Source organism: Lissotriton vulgaris, chromosome 2_1 (assembly GCF_964263255.1).
Source record: "Lissotriton vulgaris chromosome 2_1, aLisVul1.2, whole genome shotgun sequence".
NCBI classification, from domain to species: Eukaryota; Metazoa; Chordata; class Amphibia; order Caudata; family Salamandridae; genus Lissotriton; species Lissotriton vulgaris.
The window spans coordinates 655449782-655473616 of record NC_141687.1 but is presented as its reverse complement, the minus strand read 5'-3'; the positions used below and the strand labels follow the sequence as shown (position 1 = coordinate 655473616).

At 45.6% G+C, this 23835-nt stretch overlaps 1 protein-coding gene across 1 annotated transcript in view; it reads left to right on the top strand.

Moving 5' to 3' along the window:
- The window catches only part of DCDC1 (doublecortin domain containing 1), a 1639395-nt gene that overhangs the window by 1525442 nt on the left and 90118 nt on the right, over positions 1 to 23835 (top strand). The window contains exons 33-34 of the mRNA XM_086955816.1: positions 1448 to 1603; positions 5233 to 5334. Of these exons, the coding sequence (XP_086811942.1) occupies positions 1448 to 1603; positions 5233 to 5334 (258 nt within the window). The remainder of the gene's footprint in view (positions 1 to 1447; positions 1604 to 5232; positions 5335 to 23835) is intronic.

Below are 23835 nucleotides of genomic sequence, written 5' to 3'. Positions count from 1 at the left end.
GGTGCCCCTCACACAGTGGTTCTCGCAAAGATTGAGAAACGGAAACTAACTACTTCAAATCATTTCGAAACCACTCTGTTTTTATTCACTGAATATATTTATGCACAAAAACCTTGCGCCGCTCACGCTTATCACTCTGTCACATGTGTCGCCGTAGTGTTATTCACTTCTTCACTCGTGCACCTTGTACAACTTTGGGTTGTTATGCTTAATTGCAGTGCTGATATTAACTATAATTGTACTTGCCCGATCCTTTGAGATAAATATGGAGTAAATGATGCCTTGAGCACACATGACAAATATACAGAGTCTCCTTGTTTCTCGCTTGATAATGTTGCATTCATATTCTTATTAATTGTCTACAAATTATACCAGTTGGGATATTGTTATACATATATAGTTCTCTACCCCAATCCCAACAAGGTTGACGGGTTACCACTTCTGTGTTTTTATACATGATGCATTTCGGGGGCCAATCTCAATCACTGAAGCAAGAGTGTGAAATGCTGTACTGACCATCCTGCAAAATTGTCAAGATGTGTAGCCACATTGCACAGCTCAAAAGCGTATACCCGTACCTGCCATAATGTGGTTACCTCGCTTATCATTACTCAAGCTCACATGTAGATCAAGTGCTTTCTGTCAAAGGTGCCGAACCTGCCAAACGGACATAAGTGGTGAGGTTCAACTTTGGTGGGGAGTGATTTCTGGGATATGTCTGTCTTACACAAAGCCCTAGTCCGCTGTATGCAGTGCTTCAAGGCACTTGAGATCTCTTGATTGAACATATCTATTTCTCATTATTGACTGGTTCAGATTGAATAAAGACACTATGGTTGTGTATTCTGGGGTTGGTCACCAAATTAATGATGTCAAGAAGAAAAATGTGGCCACATTTAGGGTTAGCAACAGTGCATGTTGTGGCCAACCTCCCCTCAAATACCCTCCTCGCTCAGTCTGGCAATGGCTGCATTAATAAATCTAGCCTAAGCTTCCCTACTTCTCCCTATTCATTGAGGTGCAGTGGAAACTCTGTGTCCACCTGCCCCATCATAGTATGTCCAGGCTGTCGCTGGTGTGGAAGATTCTGATGTGGACACGGTCTTTCTCTTCTTTTTTTAACTTTCATATTTTTGCTCTGTTTCAAAAAAAATTCAAAGTTGCAAGTCCATAGGCTTTACTACTTTGCACACTTCTACTGTGGTTGTTGTTGTGTGTATCTCCTAATAATCACTGTAATTTTCCTGTCTAGCAATTATCATTACAGGAGGTCAGGGTATTCTCCAGGCGGATAGAAATAGGCAGGCATAACACGTTTTTGGGAAACAACATGGAGAACTTAGATTTACTGTACCTATTCTTGCAGTACTCTTCATATTCTAATGATTCAAGAACGCATATGAATGCAAAAGTGACATGAATATAATTGTATTTTTTTCCCTTCCAGTCAAGCAGTCGAGCAATGTAGGAAATAAATCAACTCCTCACACAAAAGTCACGGCACAAGACTTGGAAAGTATGGATGATGCTTTGCTAACGCTAATACTCAGAAACCCAGTCGATGTCTGGGTTTCATGTGGAGAGCCTTTTCTGTCTTTGGATGGTAAGGAGATGCTACCAGAGTGATAGATTTTAGGAAAATAAAGGGGTAGATTTACAAGCCCCTTGCCCCTTCTTGTTCCACCATTGAGTCACTTTTTTTTGACGCAACTGAGGTGCAAACAATGTGACCAATTTACAACTTGATGCATCTAGGGAGCTGCGTCACGTTGTAAAGCCCTGCATCACATTATAACTGTGTCATGTATAATGTATGCAGGATGGGCATTGCCAGGCAAAAAGCCATGCAGGACTGACTTAGTGAAATTTACAACATTTCCCAGCATCACTCTATGCCTTCACTATGTTAAAAATTACACTGGGCTGTTTGAATGAGACTTACCCATCAGTTGTGGCGCATTGCTGGAATTGCGTCACTTTCATGAGCAACTCCAGCAATCCGTCACTTTTGGACCAACAGATGTGTCAGAATTTCTGATGCATCTGTTAATCCTTGTATTGTAAATACAGCGCATCCATGGTGGCGCAAGATTATTTGGCGCTGGCGCAAGGAAACTGACGCATCTCTGCAGATGAGTCAGTTCCTTGTAAATCTGCCCCAAAGTGTTGCATATTTTATGTGGAAGGGAAACATGGTCATTCTTTCAATATAATCAGTGCAAAAGCCTAGTTGCCTCTGGCTGAATTTATTTTCTGGGGATTATAATTTTTTAGAGTGGTCTTGCTAAACAAGCGTATCTTGATGCAATGAGAGCAGCGTGAACAACGGATAAGATATTGATGTATTTACTTACTGGCAATCTCCATTATTCAGAATATTTTCTTCCTCATTAGAGCAGTTACTTGTTTGAGGTATGTTGCCACCTCCCTAGTTATGAATCTCAGTGACATATGTACTGACACTGGAGGCTCCTTCTAAAAAAGTAGTAATACATTTGCACCTGCAGATTAACTACCATGTGTGGGTGCAGAGTTATATTTCTTTAGAAATCGCAACAAAAATTCCGATCATGGAGGGAAACCTGCACCAGTCACAGTTTCAAGTTTAAATTTTGGAAATGTTTTGATTATTCCATTTTTGAATGCAAGAGTATACACATGTATATTAATATAGGCAAAATTAAAACACAGCAAATGCCCTTACTAACTTTTGATCTCGTTTTTCCGGTAGGGAAAATGTTTCATCCCTTACTTTATCCTTTATTCCCATACACACTCGCCATTTTGGAGGCTGTTCCTTTCCTCTTCCCACTCAGGAAAAACATTTATTCCTGTTCTTGATGGGAGTACATATCCAGTCATTTCCACAATGAGAAAACAGATTGGAAAATGTGTAGGTTTGTGTATGCAAAAATAACAATTGATGGATGGAATGTTTAACAATATCAAACATTCTCCCCCAGTACAGGGATCTGGACCTAAATCCATCCAGTTTAGACCCAGCCATATGCAAATCAGTCTTGACCCTCTCTCCATGGGAACAGTCCAGCTCAAATTACAAGGCCAGGTCCTCCCTGGACCAGAAACCAGCATCCAAGGAACGGTTTTGTTGGAGCGACAAATGCAAAAACAATTGATGGGCGGAATCCTGAACAATGTCGAACATTCCCCCCAATACAGAGATATGGGCCTAATTACATTATGTTTTTGCACATATGCAATTCCAGTTTAGACGCAGCCATATGCAATTCTTGACCTTGCTCCCCATGGGAACAGTCCAGCCTGAATTGCCAGGCCAAATCCTCCCTGGACAGGAAAGAAGCATCCTGTACTGGGGTCGGGGCATCACCCTTCATCAGCCAGGCTAGTTGACTCCAGAGGCATGGTGAACATGGGGCCCATATCTGGGCATACCCTTCTCACTTAGGGCCACAAATGCAAAAACAACAATTGGTGGATGGAATATTGAACAAAGTCAAACCTTCACCCCAGGACAGAGATCAGGCCTAAATCTATAATTTTTTTGCACACCATGCCATTCCAGACTGAATGACGAGGTCCTCCCAGGACTGGAAACAAGAATCCAGTGTTGTGTTTCTAGGTTTGTGTATGGTCCTAAACTTCTAGGGCATCCCTCCAGCAGAATGCCCACTCCCCACCACAAGATTACATTTACTCACTCTGAAATATCTGCGCGACGAAGAGATGAAAAGCTAAAATAACTTTCCTGACAGTCAAACGTCTTTATGCTCTCGTATATAAAGCTACATGAACTGCAAAGCCTGAGTTAGTTGTGCAAAAACGTTATGGAAGAGGCCCACATCTTTAACTAGATTTAAGTTAAACCCCTCTCTTCCTCTGATAGGGACTATGCACGCTTACCCCTAAAACACCCTAAATGGTCACTGAGCCACAACCACAAGGACAGTGTACTTGCTCATCTGGAGCACGGTTTTAGGACATTAAGACTGCAATGAGTGGTGCCGACAAGTAACCAAATAATTATCTCTTCCCCCACCTTATCATTTGGAAGAGGTGTGGCGCCGCGGCCAGGGCGACTGACTCCGGAATGTGGGGATCACGTTTCGATCCCCAGCACCGGCAGCAGATTAGCCCAGCACCATGTGAATCTGGGCAAAAGCTTGGTTAATCTTCCGACTGCCCCCAGCGCCTAGAGACCTTTACAGGTGATTGTTTGCGCTTTACAAATGTGGATTATTATAATTTCCGCCATTACCTGTATGAAAAAGCAAAAGGTAGACCACCTGTACAGGCCTGATTGATCCTCACTGAGTAAACACACAATACCATAATTCATGAAGTACATTAGCGCGAAACGAATGTGAAAGGCATCTACAAAAATAGAAAATAACTAGCAATGCACATGGGTGCCTTGAGTCTGATTTCTCTCATACGAGTCTCTTCTATAGCATGAATTTGAAGAAGTTGTTTATGTTGCCAACATAAAAATCCCCAATAACTAGTCTCCTTAAAACTTAGCATAAGATGACTCTTTAAACCCAGTCGAGCAAACTTGTGCTCTTTACCTGCAGGGTGGACTAAGCTGTGGAAATCTGCATCCTAATCCATTGACTCGGTGTTCGAACCAATGGTTTGAGTCCTCTCCTTGCACCCTCGAAGTTCACAACCTATTTAATGGAACTGAAATCCAACCCTATCGACAAGCTTGTAGATTTCACTGAGTCACTTTTCAGGGGCGTTCCTGCGACGGAACGCCCCCCCCCCCTGTTTGGAAATGCCCACATGAAACCTGACGCAGGTTTCATGTGGCGCAGGGCCTTACACTACGACGCATCTCCATAGATGTGTCACAATGTAAGTGTGCCGCAATATGGCGCAGGGTTTACGCCACCGCTGCGTCACAGAAGTGACGCAACGGCGGCGCAATAGTGCAGCAAGTCCGACATAAATCTGCCCCACAGTACATAATGCCATCCCCGTATCCTGGGACAGTAAATGGTTGATTCATGTGCATACACATTGCCAATACCAGTGGTTCTGGTTAGGTGAGTAAGCTCATTCCTAGATGCTGCTAAGCGGTTTCCAAATGTTGATTCTAGAAGAATACAATCCAGCTTTCCATCTTAAACAAGCTCTTTAAATTTGTTTGAACACAGCAATAATTTGGAATCTTTGTGAATTCAGAAAAATAACATCTATTTTACTCGTCTGATTTGTAAATATTATGAACATTGTTCTGTTCTTTTTTAGCCGTACAACGAATGGAAGAACGTATGAAGGAGAAATGGCTACAGAAAGAAAATATTTTGGCTGATCTGAATGCCATGAAACATACAAATCGACATCTGCAAGGTCAGTATATTTAAAATGTAATAGAGAAATATTCAGGTAGATTCATGAAGCCAAATTGCGATCGCAATAGCTGCGAATAAGTAATTACGATCGCAATTTGATTAAAAGGAATTCATGACAGTGTAATCTCTAAAAATGCGAATTCGCTAAAGAAAAATTGCGAATAAATTTGCAGAATCCTGGAAGAAGCCCATTTGCGATTCTGAAATTGTGAGAAACCATGGAATCTGCTAATCAATTTGCGAAATCGCAATACAATCGCTATTCATGAAAAATCGCAAAATGCGAAAATCCCGAAAATCACTATTTGCGACACGCAATTTAAGGAGAACCCAAACTAGGTGATAACCAGTAAGGAAATCTTTTTTTTTTTTAAACGTTTACAAACTACCAACAGGTGCAGGCCTGACCAAACACACTTAAGGATATGCAGCTGGAGCATGAGGACTCTCACAATGCCAGGACTGATGCAGCACCCAACAAGGAGGACCAATGCCGTGCCCACCCATGTCCAGGTATTGTGCAGCCTGCACCTTCTGGCCTCCGGAAGCTTCCAGGGGATAGTCGCTGTTGCAGGGGGGATATCCCAGCCCACCATGTCCCGCTGCCTAAGGAGTTTCCTGGAGGCCATGCTGACCCGGCTACACCACTACATCTCATTCCCGACCAGCCAACAGGACTTGAATGACACCAAGCTACAATTTTACAATGTAGCACAATTTCAACATGTAATAGGATGCATTGACTGTACCCACATCCACATCTGCCCACCAGCACAAACGGAATACATGTTTTGCAACCACAAGTCCTACCACTCTCTCAATATCCAGATGGTGTGCAAGGCTAAGACAATCATCACGGACATAGTGGCACAGTACCTGGGGAGCACACATGACTCCTTCATATTCCGACACAGCGGCATTCACACACGACTGGCCAGGGGAGACTTTGGGGAAGGACACCTACTAGGTAAGTACACATGCCCCACAATAGTACACTGTGATAATGTAGCTGCCCTGAACAGGCAATCACCCTCTGCTCCTATCATTTAGGTGACGGCGGATACGCTCTCCGTGAGTACCTCCTCACCCCATACCTCAACCCTGCAACACCACAGCAACGGCGTTACAATGCTGCACACATACGCATAAGAAATTGCATTGAGAGGACATTTGGCCTTTTGAAGAGCAGATTCCGCATACTGCACAAGACTGGTGGGGCCATCAAATACGAGTCAGAGGTCTGCTGCCGCATCGTGGCCGTGTGTGCAATCCTCCACAACATTGCTACCAAGCGCAGGATACCTGTAGATATCTCAGGCAGTGAGTCAGAAGGGGACAACCGATAAGCATGGGCGAATTTTGCGAATCTCGCGTTCGCGAATTTTGCGGATTTGCGAACTCGCAATTCGCAAAATCCGCGAATTCTCGCAAATTTGCGGATTTTTTTTATGTGTGTGTTCGCGCGGGTTTCTGCCAGTTCGCGAGGGTTTTGTACAATTTCGCAAACGCGAACTTACCTGTCGGGTCGCAAGTTTTGGGACACTATTCTTCATCACTGCCACTCTCTGTCACCACTGCCACTCTCTGACTACTCATGACACCCTCTGGCCCACCCATGCCACCCTCTGTTTCATCACAGCACCCTCTGGTTGTCCAGTCAGTGTACATTATTGTGGCAAAGCAAAGCACACCTTCCCTGCCTCAAGTGACCTGAATTAATTTGGGGCTGATTAATGTGTCCCAGAATATTTTTTTAGCTGGCACCTGCTTCCTTAGTGCTTCCTGATTAGTGATCTTTTGCACTTGTTAAGTGCTTCCATTGTTGCAAAATTAGTTACAACACCTGCCCTGCCCCAACTGACAATAATGAATTAGGGGCTGATTAATGGATTTGAACTTCCAGCCTGGCTCCTGCTTGTCTCCCTTAGCTGTAATTCAGGACCTTTGTGGCATATGTGTAACTATTCTGAGGTTCAGAGCAGGGTCACATAATAGTTGCAAGTAGGCAACTGAACTCTGGAGGGGCCACTCGGGAAGCTCTACAGGAAATGGCTACTAATGATGAGCCTGAACTTTTGAACCTGGTAAGTAGTTTCAGTTTTGCTAAGATCGTATTTCTGCAATTTAGCGCTTATTCGCGGGGCGCGAAGTTGTACTGGGAAGCCGCGAACTCAGGCGAACAGTGCGAGCAAGCCATAAAATCCGCTGCTCGCGGATTTGGGGATTTTGCGGGAGATTCGCGAATCTCGCGGATTGCGAATTTACCGAAAATCCGCAAAATTCCGCCCATACTTAACAACCGACCACCTGCGCATATGCGTCATGCACGCGGGGAGAATCCTGCAGAAGGACACAGGCGACGTAACCAAATCAGCATGAACTATTTCTAGTGCATCCACTCCCCACACCCATTACTTCACTCATGCATGACAATCGTAATAATGACATGAGTCAGATTAAGTTAGACAGAATATTTGTTATTGTTATAGCACAATAAAGTGGGGATTCCCCAAACTGTTACATGATTGCCATATTGCGTCATATGTCCCATGTTCTTGAGGAGGGCATGCTTGTAGCAGCAGCATGGCCCCTCATGGTACTAATCAAATGTTCAATGCCGCCTACGGGCAGATGCTCCCAACCTTCTTTCCACATCCTCCTCCTGATTCGGCCGTGAGGCAGCAGAGGGCCTGCTGCTGCGGTGGGGTGCTACCACCAGTGGCACGGATTGGCTACTATGGCTGGAATTAGCCTCACTAGTGTCGTCCCCCCCACCCCCGCCTGGCCATGGACAGTTGCTTGCATGCCCTGTACTGCTGTTGTCACTTGCTACAGAGCTCCCGCGAAGTCCTGACAGCACTGGACCATTTGGACCTGCATGGCCAAGGAACGTCGTGAGAGCTGGGAGGTCGCGTTGCCAATAATATAATTGGACCTCGTGTATGCTGGCAGGCGGGTCAGCAGCTGCCGGTGTCTGCGGCGGTTAATGTCCCGCTGGTTGTACATGACCTGTGTGTTGGCCTCCATAGCAGCTGTCATCCTCTCCATGCGGTCTGACATCTGACCAATATTCCTGGCGGTCTTGTTCAGCTGGAGATGTATAGCCGCAAGATGACGGGCTTGTGTCTGGTGGACGTGGAGCATACGGCGCTCAATAGAGAGCCCACCTGGCCGCACATTCAATCCCCTGCCAGCGCGGGAAGTGGTATTGCGCTGCTCCCTCACCAATCCGCTTGACTGGCTACTCACAGCCACAGAGCGGCGGGTTTGTCGGCGTGCTGCTGCTGGTGTTGTCAGCCCCACTGGTGGTTGAGTCACTCGCTGTGGTACTGCTGCGCCTGTTGTCGCAGAGGTGGCACTGTCCACAGGGGCAGGTGGTGGTAGCTTGCCCTGATGGTCCTGGCTATGGGGATAGATGTAAGTCTCCCTCAGTGTCCTCTGTTATATCCTCAATTTGCAGGGCATCGCTGTCCGTACTGGGGACTTCAGCGCCACCTGTGATGTAATATGGATGTTGATTAGTGACATGTTTCTTCCACATTTAAGCTTCCTACATGCATGCAGGCTACCATTCCCTGACTCGCTGCAGGATTGACTCTCACTAAACAGGTCTGGCTGTATGGGGCTAGATGGTAATCGTGGTCAGACTACATGTCCCACAATGCAATAGCGCTTTTGTGGTGTGCTTTGGCTGCATGACCGGGGTTTGAAATGGGATGATCTGGAGTCATGGCCATTGTCAGGAGACAGGGGGTCGCAGTCGCATGGCACTTACCTTGGTATCTTGGGTGGGTCGGGAGGAGTCCAGCTGGATCACCCCCACGCATGCCTGCGGATTAATGGTGTCCTCTACTTGGTCCTCGAGTGGTGTGTTTGGTGGAACAGTGGGCTCCCCTCCACTTGTCGCAACACACTCCCCCAGCCTCTCTGCGATCATCTCCTTTGCCCGCCCTCTGAGGTCGTACCATCGTTTTTTCAACTCATCCACAGAGCACTGGGTCACCCCCACAGAATTCACTTTTGCGCGGATGCACACCCAAATCCTCTTTTTATCGGCCTCAGGCACCCTTCTCGAGTCTTTCCCGAAGAGGCGGTTGTGGTCCTTGCACACTCCCTCTATCAAATATTCGAGCTCTTGCTTGGAAAATTTTATTTTCCTTTTTCTTCCTGTGGAAGTTTCACCTGCAGCTTCCTGTGACATGGTGTGCACTGGGGTGTCTCCTGGATTTCACCTGTAGGCACTCTGGAGGGGAGCTCTGGCAATGCTGCTTCCACTTCAGGCTCTCACTGCTGAATGAGGGTGGAACCTGCCTACTTCCTGGTTGTGATGTCATCACTGTGCTCAGAATGTGAATTCCTGTTTTTGCGATCTCGCAATTAGCGAGATCGCAATTAGCGATTTCGGTAATTGTGAGATCTCAATTTCAACACGGGTATCGGACGTATCTGCGATTTTTTTCCGATTTTAGGAAACTCGTAATCGGCGATTGTGGCCGATTGCGAATCGCTTTTTTCTTTTGCAAATTTTCATGAATGCCATTCTGCGATTTCTAAATTGCGATTCGATTTTTCTCGCAATTTAGGAATCGCAGAATTTGACATTGATGAATCTGGCTGTAAAGGCCCTAAAGTTTGCTTTGGTTGTTCTTTAAATTATGAAAACAAACCTATCCTGAAAAAAATCGAAATATCTGCCCTAGCAATAAACAACTGAGACTTTGGAAATTTTTGCTTTCATGTTTGTAAAGGTGTAGTTTCTAATTTTGATGAACTAAATGTTACGTTCATGGGTGTGTGGCTAAGCTGCCAGGATGATTTACAAAAAGGGGGTGGTGATGAACAGAGTGTCTGAGTTAAACAGACCACTCTTACCCAGTCCAAAGATCAGGGCTTGATCCATCACCGTTATTTATCTCACTGCCCCATCCCAGCTCAGAACCTGGCTATATGCAAATCAGTCTGTCCCTGGCCCAGTGCATCATGGGAACAGGGCAGACTAAACTACCAAGCCAATTCTTCACCAGAAAGGAGACAAGCTACCGGGGACCGGTTTCTGGCATTTCAGTCTTCTTCGGCAAGGATGCCAGGATGGTCGTCTCTGGCTAGACTAGCTCTGGACCGCACCCACGATAATCCTCTTTAAATCCTGAAGTGAATGCAAGAGCTTCTCTCTGCAAGCTGTGTGGAAATGCTGTGAGTAACTTTGATGCAACTGGGTACCGTGAGCACCTGTTATCCTTTGGGACCCCATGGCAGAGCAGGCCGTGTGGTGCAGGGCCTGGCACTAAAGGGATCTGCTAACGTAAGTGGGGATCTTTGGAGCAATCTCTGCTGTGGCCAAGCTCCAGCTTGCATATCAGTGACACTGGAACACATATGGTCTGAGGTCTGAGGAATCCTGCTGAGGACTGAAGGAGAGTAGCGGTGGGGAGGGCTGCCTCAGCATTGGTGGTGTTGGGAGGCGACTGAGCCCACATTAAAGGGCCTGGTGGTGTGTGGGCCTTTCTGACTATGGCCTGGTAGGAAGGCACATGCCACACTGGAGATTTGTGATTTGCCACTAGCCCTCCCCATTCCAGCCCACAATAAATATTCTTGAGTGGTCTTGGGGTAGGGGATTCTGAGACAGTCCCTCATAAGAGAGGTAGCTCGTTATGGTACTTATCATGTGGGATGGCCTCAAGTGAAGATCCCTGTGTATCAGGGTTACATCTACATACTGAATGGCCTTCCTGGGCTGGGAGAGAGGGAGACTGGGCACAATTACATTTGTTTAGGCTGTATCTTGCACTCACAGGATTCGTTTATACCTTACTGATGTCTGAAGCCAGGACTGGGGTGGAAAGGGGCTGCTGTGCACTTCTAAGATATCTTTTGAAATTATCTCCACATCAAAGACATTTTGAGTATAAGTACGGGGGCTCTGACCCCATCATCTTAGACACTGCATGAGACTTGTAAACAGATGCTGCTGGCTCTACATGCTGCACATTGCCAGGGACTGTTGTGCTGCCAAGAGGAACCATCATTTTGACAATGTGCTTGCTGTGGTGGCCTGCTGGGCTTCTGGAGGGACTGTCACTTTGCTAAGCAACTTGATGTGCTAGCCTGCTGCCTGTTTCCCTGCCTTTGTTCCCTTCAGTAATCTCTAGGGGCTTGTGGGCTTGCTTCCTCCCACCCAGTATTGCTGAAATCCCAGCAACATAGAGGACCCCATTGCCGACTGCTAGTTTGTGAAGAGTTTGGTAAACCCTACATTTTGCCCTTATCTGCTACCAGGAACTGGCGTGTGGTGGGCACTTTATTTATGTGAGCAGCGCAGAGCCTTCCTCCTCTAAGGATTGAGCATTTAATATGGTAGTGTGGTCGGGTGTTCTGTCTCTGACTTGGCATTGGTTCTTGCACACGCTGCACTGAGGAAGGAAGACCAAACCAACACGCCCAACAGACTAATTGCTGAGGCAACTGAGAAGTCACCAGTGACGTCCGCACCACCTTACTGCTACAAGAGCGTTATCAAGTAGGCAGGGATGGGCCAGGCACACAAAGCCCGTCAGTCTGGCCCCATCTCCAGAGCAGCACAATGTGAGTTTGGCCTGGTGCTCTGCAACTTGCTGCATGAGCAGGTCCCCAAGGATGTAAGGACCGCTCTCGTCACCCCAGGAGCACTGAGGGTGAGTCAGGCCCCGGGTGGGGGAGTTTGTCCCACGTCTCCTCTCAGGCAGCCTGGGCTATATCGGAAGGCTGGCTGTTGTGTTCAGCAGCTGCACCATGCTCATGGGCAGCAGCATGTGCCTAACCTGCCTATGGAGGGACCCAGCGAGGCCTCCCAATGGAATATGGCAGTGTGTGCCCCCCCCCCACAGTGATGACACCTATCTTGGAGCCGTTTGATCTTTGTTTGTCCAAATTACGGGAAAGAGTCCTCGACAGAGGCTCCTCAATCTGGAGTTTGCTAGAGTTAGGGAACCAGCCTGACAATATTGCAGTAACACCAAGAGGAGCGCAGGAGCTCCCAAATTACCATAATACCAGTAACAGTTGAGCAGGCGCTTCTGTGCCCAGCATGGGGAAGTTCAATGACCATACAGAATGTAATTGGAGTGCAGATCTGCTGCACCCTATGGGCTTCTGGTGTTATTTGGTGATTTATGTACTATTAGTGATATATGGAAAGTCTTGTGTATTTCTTCTCACTAATCTGCTGCATTTCATGCCCTGATATTTTTATGTATGTCGTTTTGATTCTTGTACTGTCAGGATAATGAGTACTATTCCAGAATTTCTATAGTTTGCACAGTATCTATGATTTATGTGAATTTGGTCTATGTTTATAGGTAATACAGAAATATAGTTTTATATATTATTGTGTGGAGTCTCTTTTGTGGCGTATTTATTTTGTCACTGGTGTGCATGTTAGGCAAACTTTTTACCTATTGCCTCTTGGATAAGCCTGACTGCTCTGGCCAAACTAACATGGGGATTAGCAGGGGTTATCTTGGGTGTGTAACTCCCTTACCCTGACTAGAGTGGTGGGTTCTGCCGAGCTTAGGTGCATACCCTAGTCATCGACAAACCCACGCTGCCAAAACCTGCACCACAGCCTCCACGAAGGAAGTAGAGCAAAGTCACTGAGGAGCAGCTCCACTCCACCCTCAACCGCGATGTTCCCACCACCCCCACCAATGGCAACCCCCCAGCCAAAGATCTCAAAAGATGGATCTCCAACTGCGCAGACAGGCTTTCACCCCTATGTAACCCCAACAGACGGCGCCCTGAGAAGGCCTCCTGGTTCACCGCTGACCTCCAAGACTCCAGACGCAGCTGCAGATGTCTCTAGAAGAACTGGAGAAACAGCAAAATGCCAGAAGATCGCACCACCTACAAGAATGCCATGACGGAATACCACCAGCGCATCAGATCCAGCAAAAGGACCTTCATCCAAAACTAGATCCTCGCCAACTCCAGCAACTCCAAGGAACTCTTCAGCATCATCCAGGAATTCACCATGCCCCCCCCCCCTCCCAGCGAAACCACAACATCACCCCTTCCCAGGACCTCTCAAGCAAGCTCCGATCCAACTTCCATCTGAAAATCAGGGGCCTCTATGACAACTTCAACTACCAGACAGCTAACTCCAAAACCACTTTCTCCTGCAGCAAGGACAGCCAGCCCATCATCTCCTCCTGGACCCCAGTCACCACCAAAGACACCACTTCGATCATGAAAGGCATCCACTCGGGGGCCCCCACTGACCCGTGCCTGCCGCACATCTTCTACAAAGCTGCCACTGCCACAGAACTACGATGCACCATCAACTCCACCTTCAAGACCGGCATCTTTCCCAATGACTGGAAATGCGCAGAAGTCAGACCCCTGATCAAGAAGCCCTCATCAGATCCCACGGATCTCAAGACCTACCGACCCATCTCCCTCCTCTCATCCGCAGCCAAAGTCACAGAGGAGACCGTCAATACACAACTAACATAATTCATCGAAGAAAACTCCATCCTCGACTCCTCCCAGTCCAGATTTTGCAGCAACCACAGCATGAGACCATTCTACTCACCGCCAAAGACGACATCCGCACCCTCCTAGAGGAAGGACACACCACGGCCCTCATCCTACTCGACCTCTCTGCATCGTCCAACACTGTCTCCCACCACACACTCACCGCCAGACTCCATGACGCCGTCAAACAAGGAACCGCCCTCAACTGTGTCCACTCATTCCTCACTGGCAGAACCCAAAGAATCAGACTGCCACCCTTCCTCTCCGAACCCACGGATATCAACTGTGGAGTACCCCAAGGATCAACGCTCAGCTCCACGCTCTTCAACATCTACATGACCCCCCTCACTGCCAACATCAGACAGCACAGACTCAGCATAGTATCCTAGGCCGACGCCATCCAGCTCATGTTATGTTATGTTATGTTATTGGTTATTTGTAGAGCGCACGTACACCCAAGGGTTTCATGGCGCTAGTGTCTGAGGTCCTGAGATAATCCCTAATCATCCTCTCCCTCACCGAGGACCCCATCACCACCAGATTTAACTTCCAGGAAGAAATGAAGGACGTCACATCCTGGATGAGCCGCAGCTGCCTGAAGCTCAACTTGGAGAAGACAGAGGTCCTCGTCCTTTGACCTTCCCCCTCTGCTTGGGACAACACCTGGTGGCCCAACGCCCTCGTCAGCCCTCCCACTCCCACGTACCATGCCCGAAACCTCAACATCATACTCGACTCCTCCCTCTCCATGACCTGACAGGTCAACGCCTTCACCTCCAGCTGCTTCAACACGCTCTGCATTCTCCAAAAGACCTTCAAATGGGTCTCCACAAATCAAGGAAGACTATCACCCACACATTCATTACCAGCAGACAGGACTATGGAAATGCACTCTACGACGGGATCACCAAGTCTCTGCTCCGCAAGCTCCAGACCATACAGAACGCCACAGCCAGACTCGTCCTCTGCATCCCTCGACATGACACACATCACCCAACACCTGCAGAACCTCCACTGGCTCCCCGTTGAGAAGAAAGTTACTTTCAAGATACTCACCCACGTCTACAAATGCCTCTACAACACCAGACCCCTATACCTCAATGAGAGAATCTCCTTCCACATTCCCAAGAGAAACCTCTGATCCGCCGACCTCGCCCTCTCCGAAACCCCGCACATTTGCAGAGCCAGAAGAGGTGAAAGAGCCTTCTCCTACATCGCGGCCAAGACCTGGAAAGAGCTCCTGATCAACATCAGGCGCGCCCCCTTCCTGAACATCTTCAGGAAGATACTCAAGACCTGGCTCTTTGACTAAATTGAGCTGCTTACAATCCCCTCCTCCCCCCCCACCCAGCGCAGTGAGACCCTCACGTGTGAGTAGCGCTCTTACAATTCCCCTAATTGATTGATTGATTTATCAAAGCCAGTGTGGAGTTAGATTAGTAAATGTGTGTTTGTAAAATATGTTTATCGCTGAAATTCTCATTCATTTCTATAAAATGTATGTTTTAGTTCTGAAAACAAACCTACCCTGAAAAAAAATGAAATATCTTACCCTAACAATAAACAATACCTGACGTTATGAACATTCATGCTTTCGTGTTCGTATGATGTAATATTTCATCTAAATTCACTCCATTTGATATTTAATTGATACTGTCTGACAGTGCCAGGAAAAATTTGATTGCAGTTTTAGACATCATTCTTTAGAGATCACTCATGTTTTTTAAGCGTTTCCACAGGCTAGCTAGTGGACGTGTCATTTTAGTACATCATTGTTGTGCTCGTCTGCAGGAACAAATCCTGTACTACAGGACACGGCCAGGAAAGGTGAAGTGTCATAGACTCTTTCACTATCCTTTCTAAGTTACAACGTCTCGCGATGCATCAGCTAAGAATCTCCAAAATACTGCAACGTATGACAATGTTTTAAAAAAACAGATTGTATGTTCTGTCGGACATCAGATGGTCCTATTTCCGCTTGGTAGAGGCATGTATATATTTTTTTGGGCAATTCATATAAACAGAACATTTGGCAACGTTTTAAGAAATCGCCACCGTGTGGCAGTATTGCCTCACAACTGAATTATGGAGAGCCATTTACAAATTGATGTCGAAAAGCCAGGTTTGAAGTCACTTACAGGTAGATTCATCAAGCCAAAATCGGCTCGCAAAGAGCCAGATTGTGAGAATCTGGCCCTTTGTGAGCGCTATTTTTGCATTTGGGATTCATCATCCCAAATGCAAAGATCGCAATTCTAGAAATTGCTAAATTGCGATTAATTGCATTTAAGGAATCTCAATTTGAGATTCCTTAAATGCACTTCATGAACCATTTAAAAATTGCGAATTCGCAATCTGGGGCCGCTGTTTACCGCGAAGTCTAACTACGTGGTACATAGCGAAAACTTAGAAAAATGCACTTTAGTGCATTTTTCTAAGTTGTATGTTACACTCACATGTCCTTTGGACATGTGTGTGTGCAACACCAGTGTACATTACCATTTCAGGGGAGCACCCTTGATATTGCTTCCTTATTTGCGATTCGCTAATTGCTAATCGCAAATAAGGAATGACTCCCCATTCATTCCTTGGGGCCCATTCCTTTAGGCCCATAGGAATGAATGGAAAAGCCATTCCTTATTTGCGATTAGCAATTAGCGAATCGCAAATAAGGAAGCAGTAGAAATCGCATAAAATATTGCAATTTCTACATGCATTCTGTTTTGCGAGTCTTTAATAGCGAATCCTTAAAATTCGCTATTAAGGACTCGCAAAACATGACCATGATGAATCTGGGGGTTAGTAAACTGCAGTTTTAATCTGATTTTTTCGTTGACTGGCGTCGGGTTCCTCAATTTTCTTCTATGCAATCTTCCTATCTGGTTTATTTATTCTAAGGAACCGCAAAGATAAGGTTTGTGAATGAGACTGCCTGTCTTTTTATCTCACTCTCACTGGTTCTTTCTCATCATTTCTGCGTTTCCCCAGTGTAACAGTTTTTTTTTGTTCGCTTTCTCTTCCTCTTATTTCTCTTGCTCAAACCTGACTGTGAAAAAGAAATCCCATCCCCCTTAAAAATGTGGGTTGTTGTCGACCACCTCCAAACGCTGACATATTTTAAACCTTGTCTGGGTGCTGCATCTCTCAAGTAGAATGCTTGTTTAATGCAATGGTTTTCAGAGGCTTCCTAGAAAATTAGATACTTCAGCATTAAGCTGGACAGGAAGAGCTGTACCAGAGCTGAGTTCTGGTCTTGGTTGGCTCTATAAGCCATAACACGAATCGAGTCGTTAACTTCAATCAATCAAAATATCTTTATTCGGATTTAGGTTATAAATCCATAAAAGTCACACATACATATAACAAATATTCAGCAATGGGAAGGTATGTCTGATTAATATTATAATTACAGTAAAAAGGGAGAGGAGTCAGTTAAGTACATTAAATATCCATAAAATATTTTGATTTCACAGTGGACTTTAAAAAGCTAACAATAAAATATATACAATCAATGGGCAATAATTGTAGAAATATCAATGAAGGTCTGATTTGTTTAAAATTCATTTTCTTTAAAATTGGTACCAAAAAGAGTTTTTTAAGATCAGAATATAATGGGCAGAGAAACATAAAATGTAACAGATCCTGTGGGGAATTCCCATCACAACTACAAGGGGTTAACACCTGCCCTCTGGAAGTCACCTTTGGTGTAGCCAGCAAAAGATGGAAGGTGTTCATCCATAACCTCGTTAATAAGAACATTTCCTGTTAGGTAAGTGTTCCCAAGAGATATGGTTCTACAGACAGAGACGTCATAAGGGGGAGATAGGCCCGGACACATGGTTTCATGGACTCTGCGGCCTCCCTATCTAGTCTATTCTGAGTCAGAAAAGCAGTCTTGATTAATACAATATCCTTCTTCAAAATGGATTCTGGGTTGTTAAATAAAATACCCCTTCCCAGTTGATCAAAACTATTTTTTAAGTACTGATCAGGAAATTTGGGCCTTATTGTAGAGCGACATGCAATCTTTAAGTATTGCATGAGTAAGGGGGATATCCCGATTGAGCCTGCATTGCAGCCAAAAGATCAGGGGGCGCATTGTCACAAGATTACACAGATAAGGGACGCCCAATTCCTCATGAGCTACTAAATTTGGCGTGCCCCGAGGGACACATAGTAGTATCTTTAGGAACTTATTTTCTTCAATCTGTAATGGCTTGGTAGAACCTCGCCCCCAGAGCTCGCTACCATAGCTTGCTATTGCTATACTTTTGGCTCTATAAACCTGTAGCATGGCTCCTATAGGTTTTTTCGCCACCTTTGAAGCAAAATTAAAGATTGCCGCATTTGCCTGGGCCATATCCCCCTTTTTTGGGGGGATCAAAGGGTCCCATTTAAGCTGGTCATCAAAAAGGACTCCGAGGTATGAAAAAACCTTTGTACTCGGAATTATGTCCCCGCCAGATCTATACTGAAATGCCCTTTCAGAGCGTTTCCCAAATCTCACAGTGTATGATTTGGTACTATTTATATTTAAATCCAGTTTTGTCATAAAATCCTTAAAAGCATTTAATAGAGTTTGCAGACCAAGTTCTGTCCGTGCCAATAATACAGCATCATCTGCATAGAGCAGAACTGATATACCCCGCTTCTCAATATAGGGGAAGTCTGCTTTGGTTGCCACCGGGGTGCTTTCTAAATCATTAATATAAAAATTAAATAAAACGGTGCCATTATACAGCCCTGGCGTACCCCTTTCTTAATAGGGAAGTCCTGGGTAACCTCCAACTCCTTAGTGTACCTAACATTAGCCCGCGTCGATAGGTGCAGATCTCTCAGGAAGTTTACAAGTCCCACATCAACCCCCCTTGCCACAAGGGGGTGCCACAAGGCTCCTCACTTAGCCCCACGCTTTTCAATGCATACATGAGACCACTGGCAGAGATTGTTCGTCCGCATGGCATTACCATCGTTACCTATGCGGACGACACTCAGCTAGTGGTCTCCCTTGCACATAAGGACAGCCAGCAATCACAGACCAACCTGATTCCCTGTCTGGAGCAGGTAAAGAGTTGGATGACAAGCTCATGCCTAAAGCTTAACGGGGACAAGACCGAGCTGATGCTCCTCGGCCCTCAGGCCCCCTCCACTCTAGAGCTTCCTTGGCCCCCTAGCCTAGGCGATCCTCCCGCACCCAAAGACGACATAAAGAGTCTCGGAGTATGGCTATACAAATCCCTGACTTTTAACACACAAGTCACCAAAGTGTCAGCAACCTGCTTCGGTCTGATTAGGCAGCTGAAAAAAATCCTACCACTCCTCCCTTTTGAGGCAAAACAGGTAGTCATCCAGGGCCTAATACAGTCTCGTATAGACTACAGCAACGCCCTATATTTGGGATCCCCAGAATACTGCCTAAACAAACTTCAGCGGATCCAGAACTGCGCTGCACACTCCCTCCTCGGAATCCCTCGTAGAAACTCTATAGGGCCTGGTCTGAAGTCCCTGCACTGGCTTCCTGTTAGAGAGAGGATCAAATTCAAGGTCATGTGCATTACCCACCAAGCCTTCTGGAAATTGGGGCCGCTGATCAATCATTCTTTGATCACCCCCTACCACCCCAAAAAAGAACTCCGCTCATCGAAAGCCTTTCTAACTGTTGTCCCACAGATACGAAGAGCCAGAGCAGGAGGTCGCTGCTTTTCCTACAACGCATCCAAGTTATGGAACTCTCTCCCCCTCCATCTAAGATCCAACCCGAACCTGCTCACCTTTCGCAAACAACTGAAAACTTTCCTCTTCAACCAAAAAAATATCTAAATAAAATCATTCACCAGCGATCCACCCCAGCAGAAGTTTCCTCTACCTACCAGCGCCTGGATGCCTCAGGGTAACTGTCCGCGCTTTACAAAACTCCTTTCCATTCCATTCCATTTCATTCCTTGCCTCCATGGACTGCCATAATTTAGTTCTAGTAACACAATCAAACGCAGAAGACAAGTCCATGAAGGCAAGGTGAATCGAACCAGGATGCACTACTGTATATTTATTGAGGATTAAACATAAATTAAGACACTAGGCAGCGGTCGAACACCCCTGGCGAAACCCATACTGACAGTCAGATTGGATCCCATTGTTATCTGTCCAGTCAGTTAGTCTTTTTAAAACGACACGTCCCACCACCTTCACTATCGAATCAATATGGGATATAGGTCGATAACAACGAGGGCTGTTTCTATCACCCTTCTTGTATACTGGCACTATTGTTGAACATGCCCACGATTCCGGGCATCCCTCTTTAATAGCAGCATTAAAAACAGACTCTAGAATGGGTGCCCAAAACTTGGGATCAGATTTAAATAAATCAGAAGGAATGCCATCGGGCCCAGTAGCTTTATTGGAAGTTAAACCTGCGATTCCATCTAAAATCTCATTTTGGGTGAACATAATAGCTGAGTCAATATCATGTCTTTGTGTCCCATTAATATGCATAAGTGGGCTATCAAACATTGTTTTAAAATAAAGAACTCAGTCCCCTTCACTTATATGTGCCACCAAACCATCCCCTCCGTCTGATTGGAACAGAGGCCCGTTTACAGCTTGCCAAAACCTTGAGCTATTTTTTAATGTGCTAGAGTCTATCAGCTCCTTCCAGGCTTCATCTTTCATAATATCCCTACGGTTAGCAAGGCTCAGCTTGTAATCATTTCTACAGGAGAGTACATCTAGTTGATTTCTAGGATTAGTTGTCAACGCTTCTGCCAGGCGTTTGGCTGCTTTAGTACAATTAGTGTTGAACCATCTCGGTCCCTGATTGGCTCTATTTCCTTCCTTTTTTGTCAGCATATCCCCTACTTTTGGGGTCATAGCAGCAACGGCCGCTAGGATACTACCGGAGTCAACTCCTTGTGTTATGCAAGTGGCTTATTTCCCCCTTACAGTGATTCTTCACCTTATTTTAAAATATATTGAGTGAAATTTGAGACCATCTTAACCCGCGCTTACCATCTGTGGTCCTCAGGGAGCCTACTACCGGATCCCTGCATGCAATTTCCAATAAGGAGCCTCCTATATGAACTGATATCGGATTATGATCGCTATATTCATTAACACTTATGGTAAATCCACTTAGGACTGATTCTAGGGATGCCGAAAATAATATATAATCAATAAAGGTTCCACTTCCCCTCCCTTTAAATGTTGGTATAATAAATGTAGACAGGGGACTTATAGGGACATAGCAACTCCCATATCATATTCAATAAGCATGTTATTAAGATGTTCCCCTTGGGTCGTATGTTCAAAATGGAATCCCAATATTAGGTGGCAACCTAAATCAGCAATGCTAGTGGTAGTTGGATTTCCACAGTGATGTATATTAAAATCTCCCAAAATTATCATACTGTGAAGATTATTGCCCATATGTTCTCTTATAAAATCGGCCAGGACAATAATTTTACTGTCATCAGAAGAGATAGCTGGGGAATTATAAAAATTTAGTAAACCCCACCTAGTTCGCCCCCTACTTAGAGTTAAAGCCAGAATGCCTGGATATGAATGGGAAATCATCCTGACCTGGTACTTAATGCCAACAGAGATGTATGTTATCAGTCCCCCCCTTGATCTGCCATTTGCCGAGGGGATGGCCGGGACAAAGTAGGCCTTATATCCATCAAGATGGAAATTACAATTGGTCGTCCATGTTTCCTGTAGACTAATTATCCTAAACTGTTTCACAAAGGCTAGCCAAATAGGGTCGCTAAATTTATTAGCGAGCCCCGAAATATTCCATGATAAAAAATTATTGGTCGGGATCGTCTGTGTGACACTGGACTATGGCATATTTAAGGTTACGGGAGGGTTCACTATATCTGAACTCCTTTCCACCTGCTCCCATAGTCAATTGCAGTTTTCAAGCCCAGATAAGGGAGAGAATCTATTACCCAGTTCTAATGGCTGGTGAGGTCTATCCTCACCCATACTAGGATAGGGTCGAGGAAAGGGCTGTTGATTCCTACTTTTATATTGGAACCATTTCTCAAGGACGGTTTTGTGACTCATTCAGAATTTTTTCCGCCGTCCGAGGGTTATTAAAATTAACAATGATACAATCACCATTGCACATTTTTGTTCGATTGCAAATCGATTTACCTCTACGAGCCATTATTATATGCCTAAGGACATCCTGGCCCCGATAAAGATTGTTAGAGAACCACTGGTTAAGTTTATTCTTCAGTTGATCATAATTCTCTTTCTCTTTATCCTGTTCCTTAAGTTGGGGAACATTCCCTAATATTACTGTGTACTGGGAAGATTCTTGAGGTAGATCAACTATCTGTGGTTCCTGGAAGTGGTGCTCACTAACAGACCCCTCTCCACGTCTCACAGGATTGTCATTGCCATTACTACTAGGATGCTTTCTAGTGTCAGTTACATCCGAGGGTGTGCTGCGATCGGCGGATGAGCTAACATTGCTTATAGTTTTCAGAGGCTTCCAAGAAAATTAGATGCTTCAGCGTTAAGCCGGACAGGAAGAGCTGTACCAGAGCTGAGTTCTGGTCTTGATTGGCTCTATGAGCCATAACACGAATCGAGTCGTTAACTTATTTGGGGAAATATTTACAAGCCTCTATCGCCATAGGAATGTCACTTTTTAGGTCTCGTCCTACGCAACGCGCATGCGTTGCTTAGGAAAGAGACCTAAAACCGTTGATACCCTTTTTGAGGCAAACTCGTTCACACATTCCTTTGCCTTCAATGGAACGTGTGCACGAGGGGCGATTGCCTCGCGGGATCGAGCGGCGATAATTAATACCATATGGTGCTGCTAGCGGCAGCGCCATATAGTATTAATTATCGCCACTGGCTCCCGCGAGGGAATCGTCAGCCCCCTTCCCCCTGCTGCCATGCGAGGATCTCTCGCACGCGCTTGTACATGCTCATTCCCTCTGCTCGACTCTGCAAATAATGAATTAGCCTAGAGGTAAACGTTATGCTCGGTTACACAACGGGAAAGGTAACTAGGAGATCCCGCATCAGGAAAGGAACGTAATCTTGTTGTTCATCTTTATGTAAGCAGATTGGTGACAGACACAACAGCACAGCAAAATCTGTTCCACTGAGAGCGCCCAGTGCGTGTCTCTGTACACCGAAAGGGGTTTTACCACTGGTTGTCTAGTTTCATGCATTAGTCATACTTTGCATTTATGTAAGCTGCGCTTCCACAGAACTCGAGTTGTTTGAAGGATTCCTTACAGCATCAGGCATAGGCCACGCAGCTCCAAACTTGTGAGGTGCAGGGTATTCGCCGATCTCAGCAGAGCCGCCATTTTCAGCGAAGCATCGATCCATGGCACTGGTTATCAACCCTCATGCTTCTTTGCTTTTGTCGGGTGCGAAGAAGATCAAATTGCCTGTGAGAGGGACCGCATTAGCTAGGTCGGACGGACTCCTGACATGCTGCCTGGTCAAAAGGGAACCTCTCTTTACTGCATAATTTAAATTTGACACTGACAATTAAGTTACTGTATAGCCTCTTCATGTTACACGCAAGATCCGAAATGGAGTTCTCCGGTTCTAGTCTGATATCACTCCTCCATAACCATGTCACTCCACGCCTCTCACAGTCAAATCTGATCCCTGCTTCAGCCATTAAGGAGAATTTCTTTTCGGTATACTGCTGGGTAGCTCAGGTTTTGCGGTTTCTTACAGCTGCTTTATAAAAGGTGCCATCTCCACCATACCAGATAGCGTTTTTCTCTGATTTGCATGGATAAAAGCCTGAGCTGCCCATGACCAACATTCTAACAGTGATATATTTCAGATGCACATTATCTACAGAAAGTGAATAAAGTATGCTAAATGACCTTACAAACATAAAACATGCTTGGAGGAAAATCACGCACTGGTTGTGTAGTTCAAAGATACATCGTTTCAGATTATCCCCTCCACATTCATCGTGTGGGGGGTTCTGGTGTAGTTGTTTGCC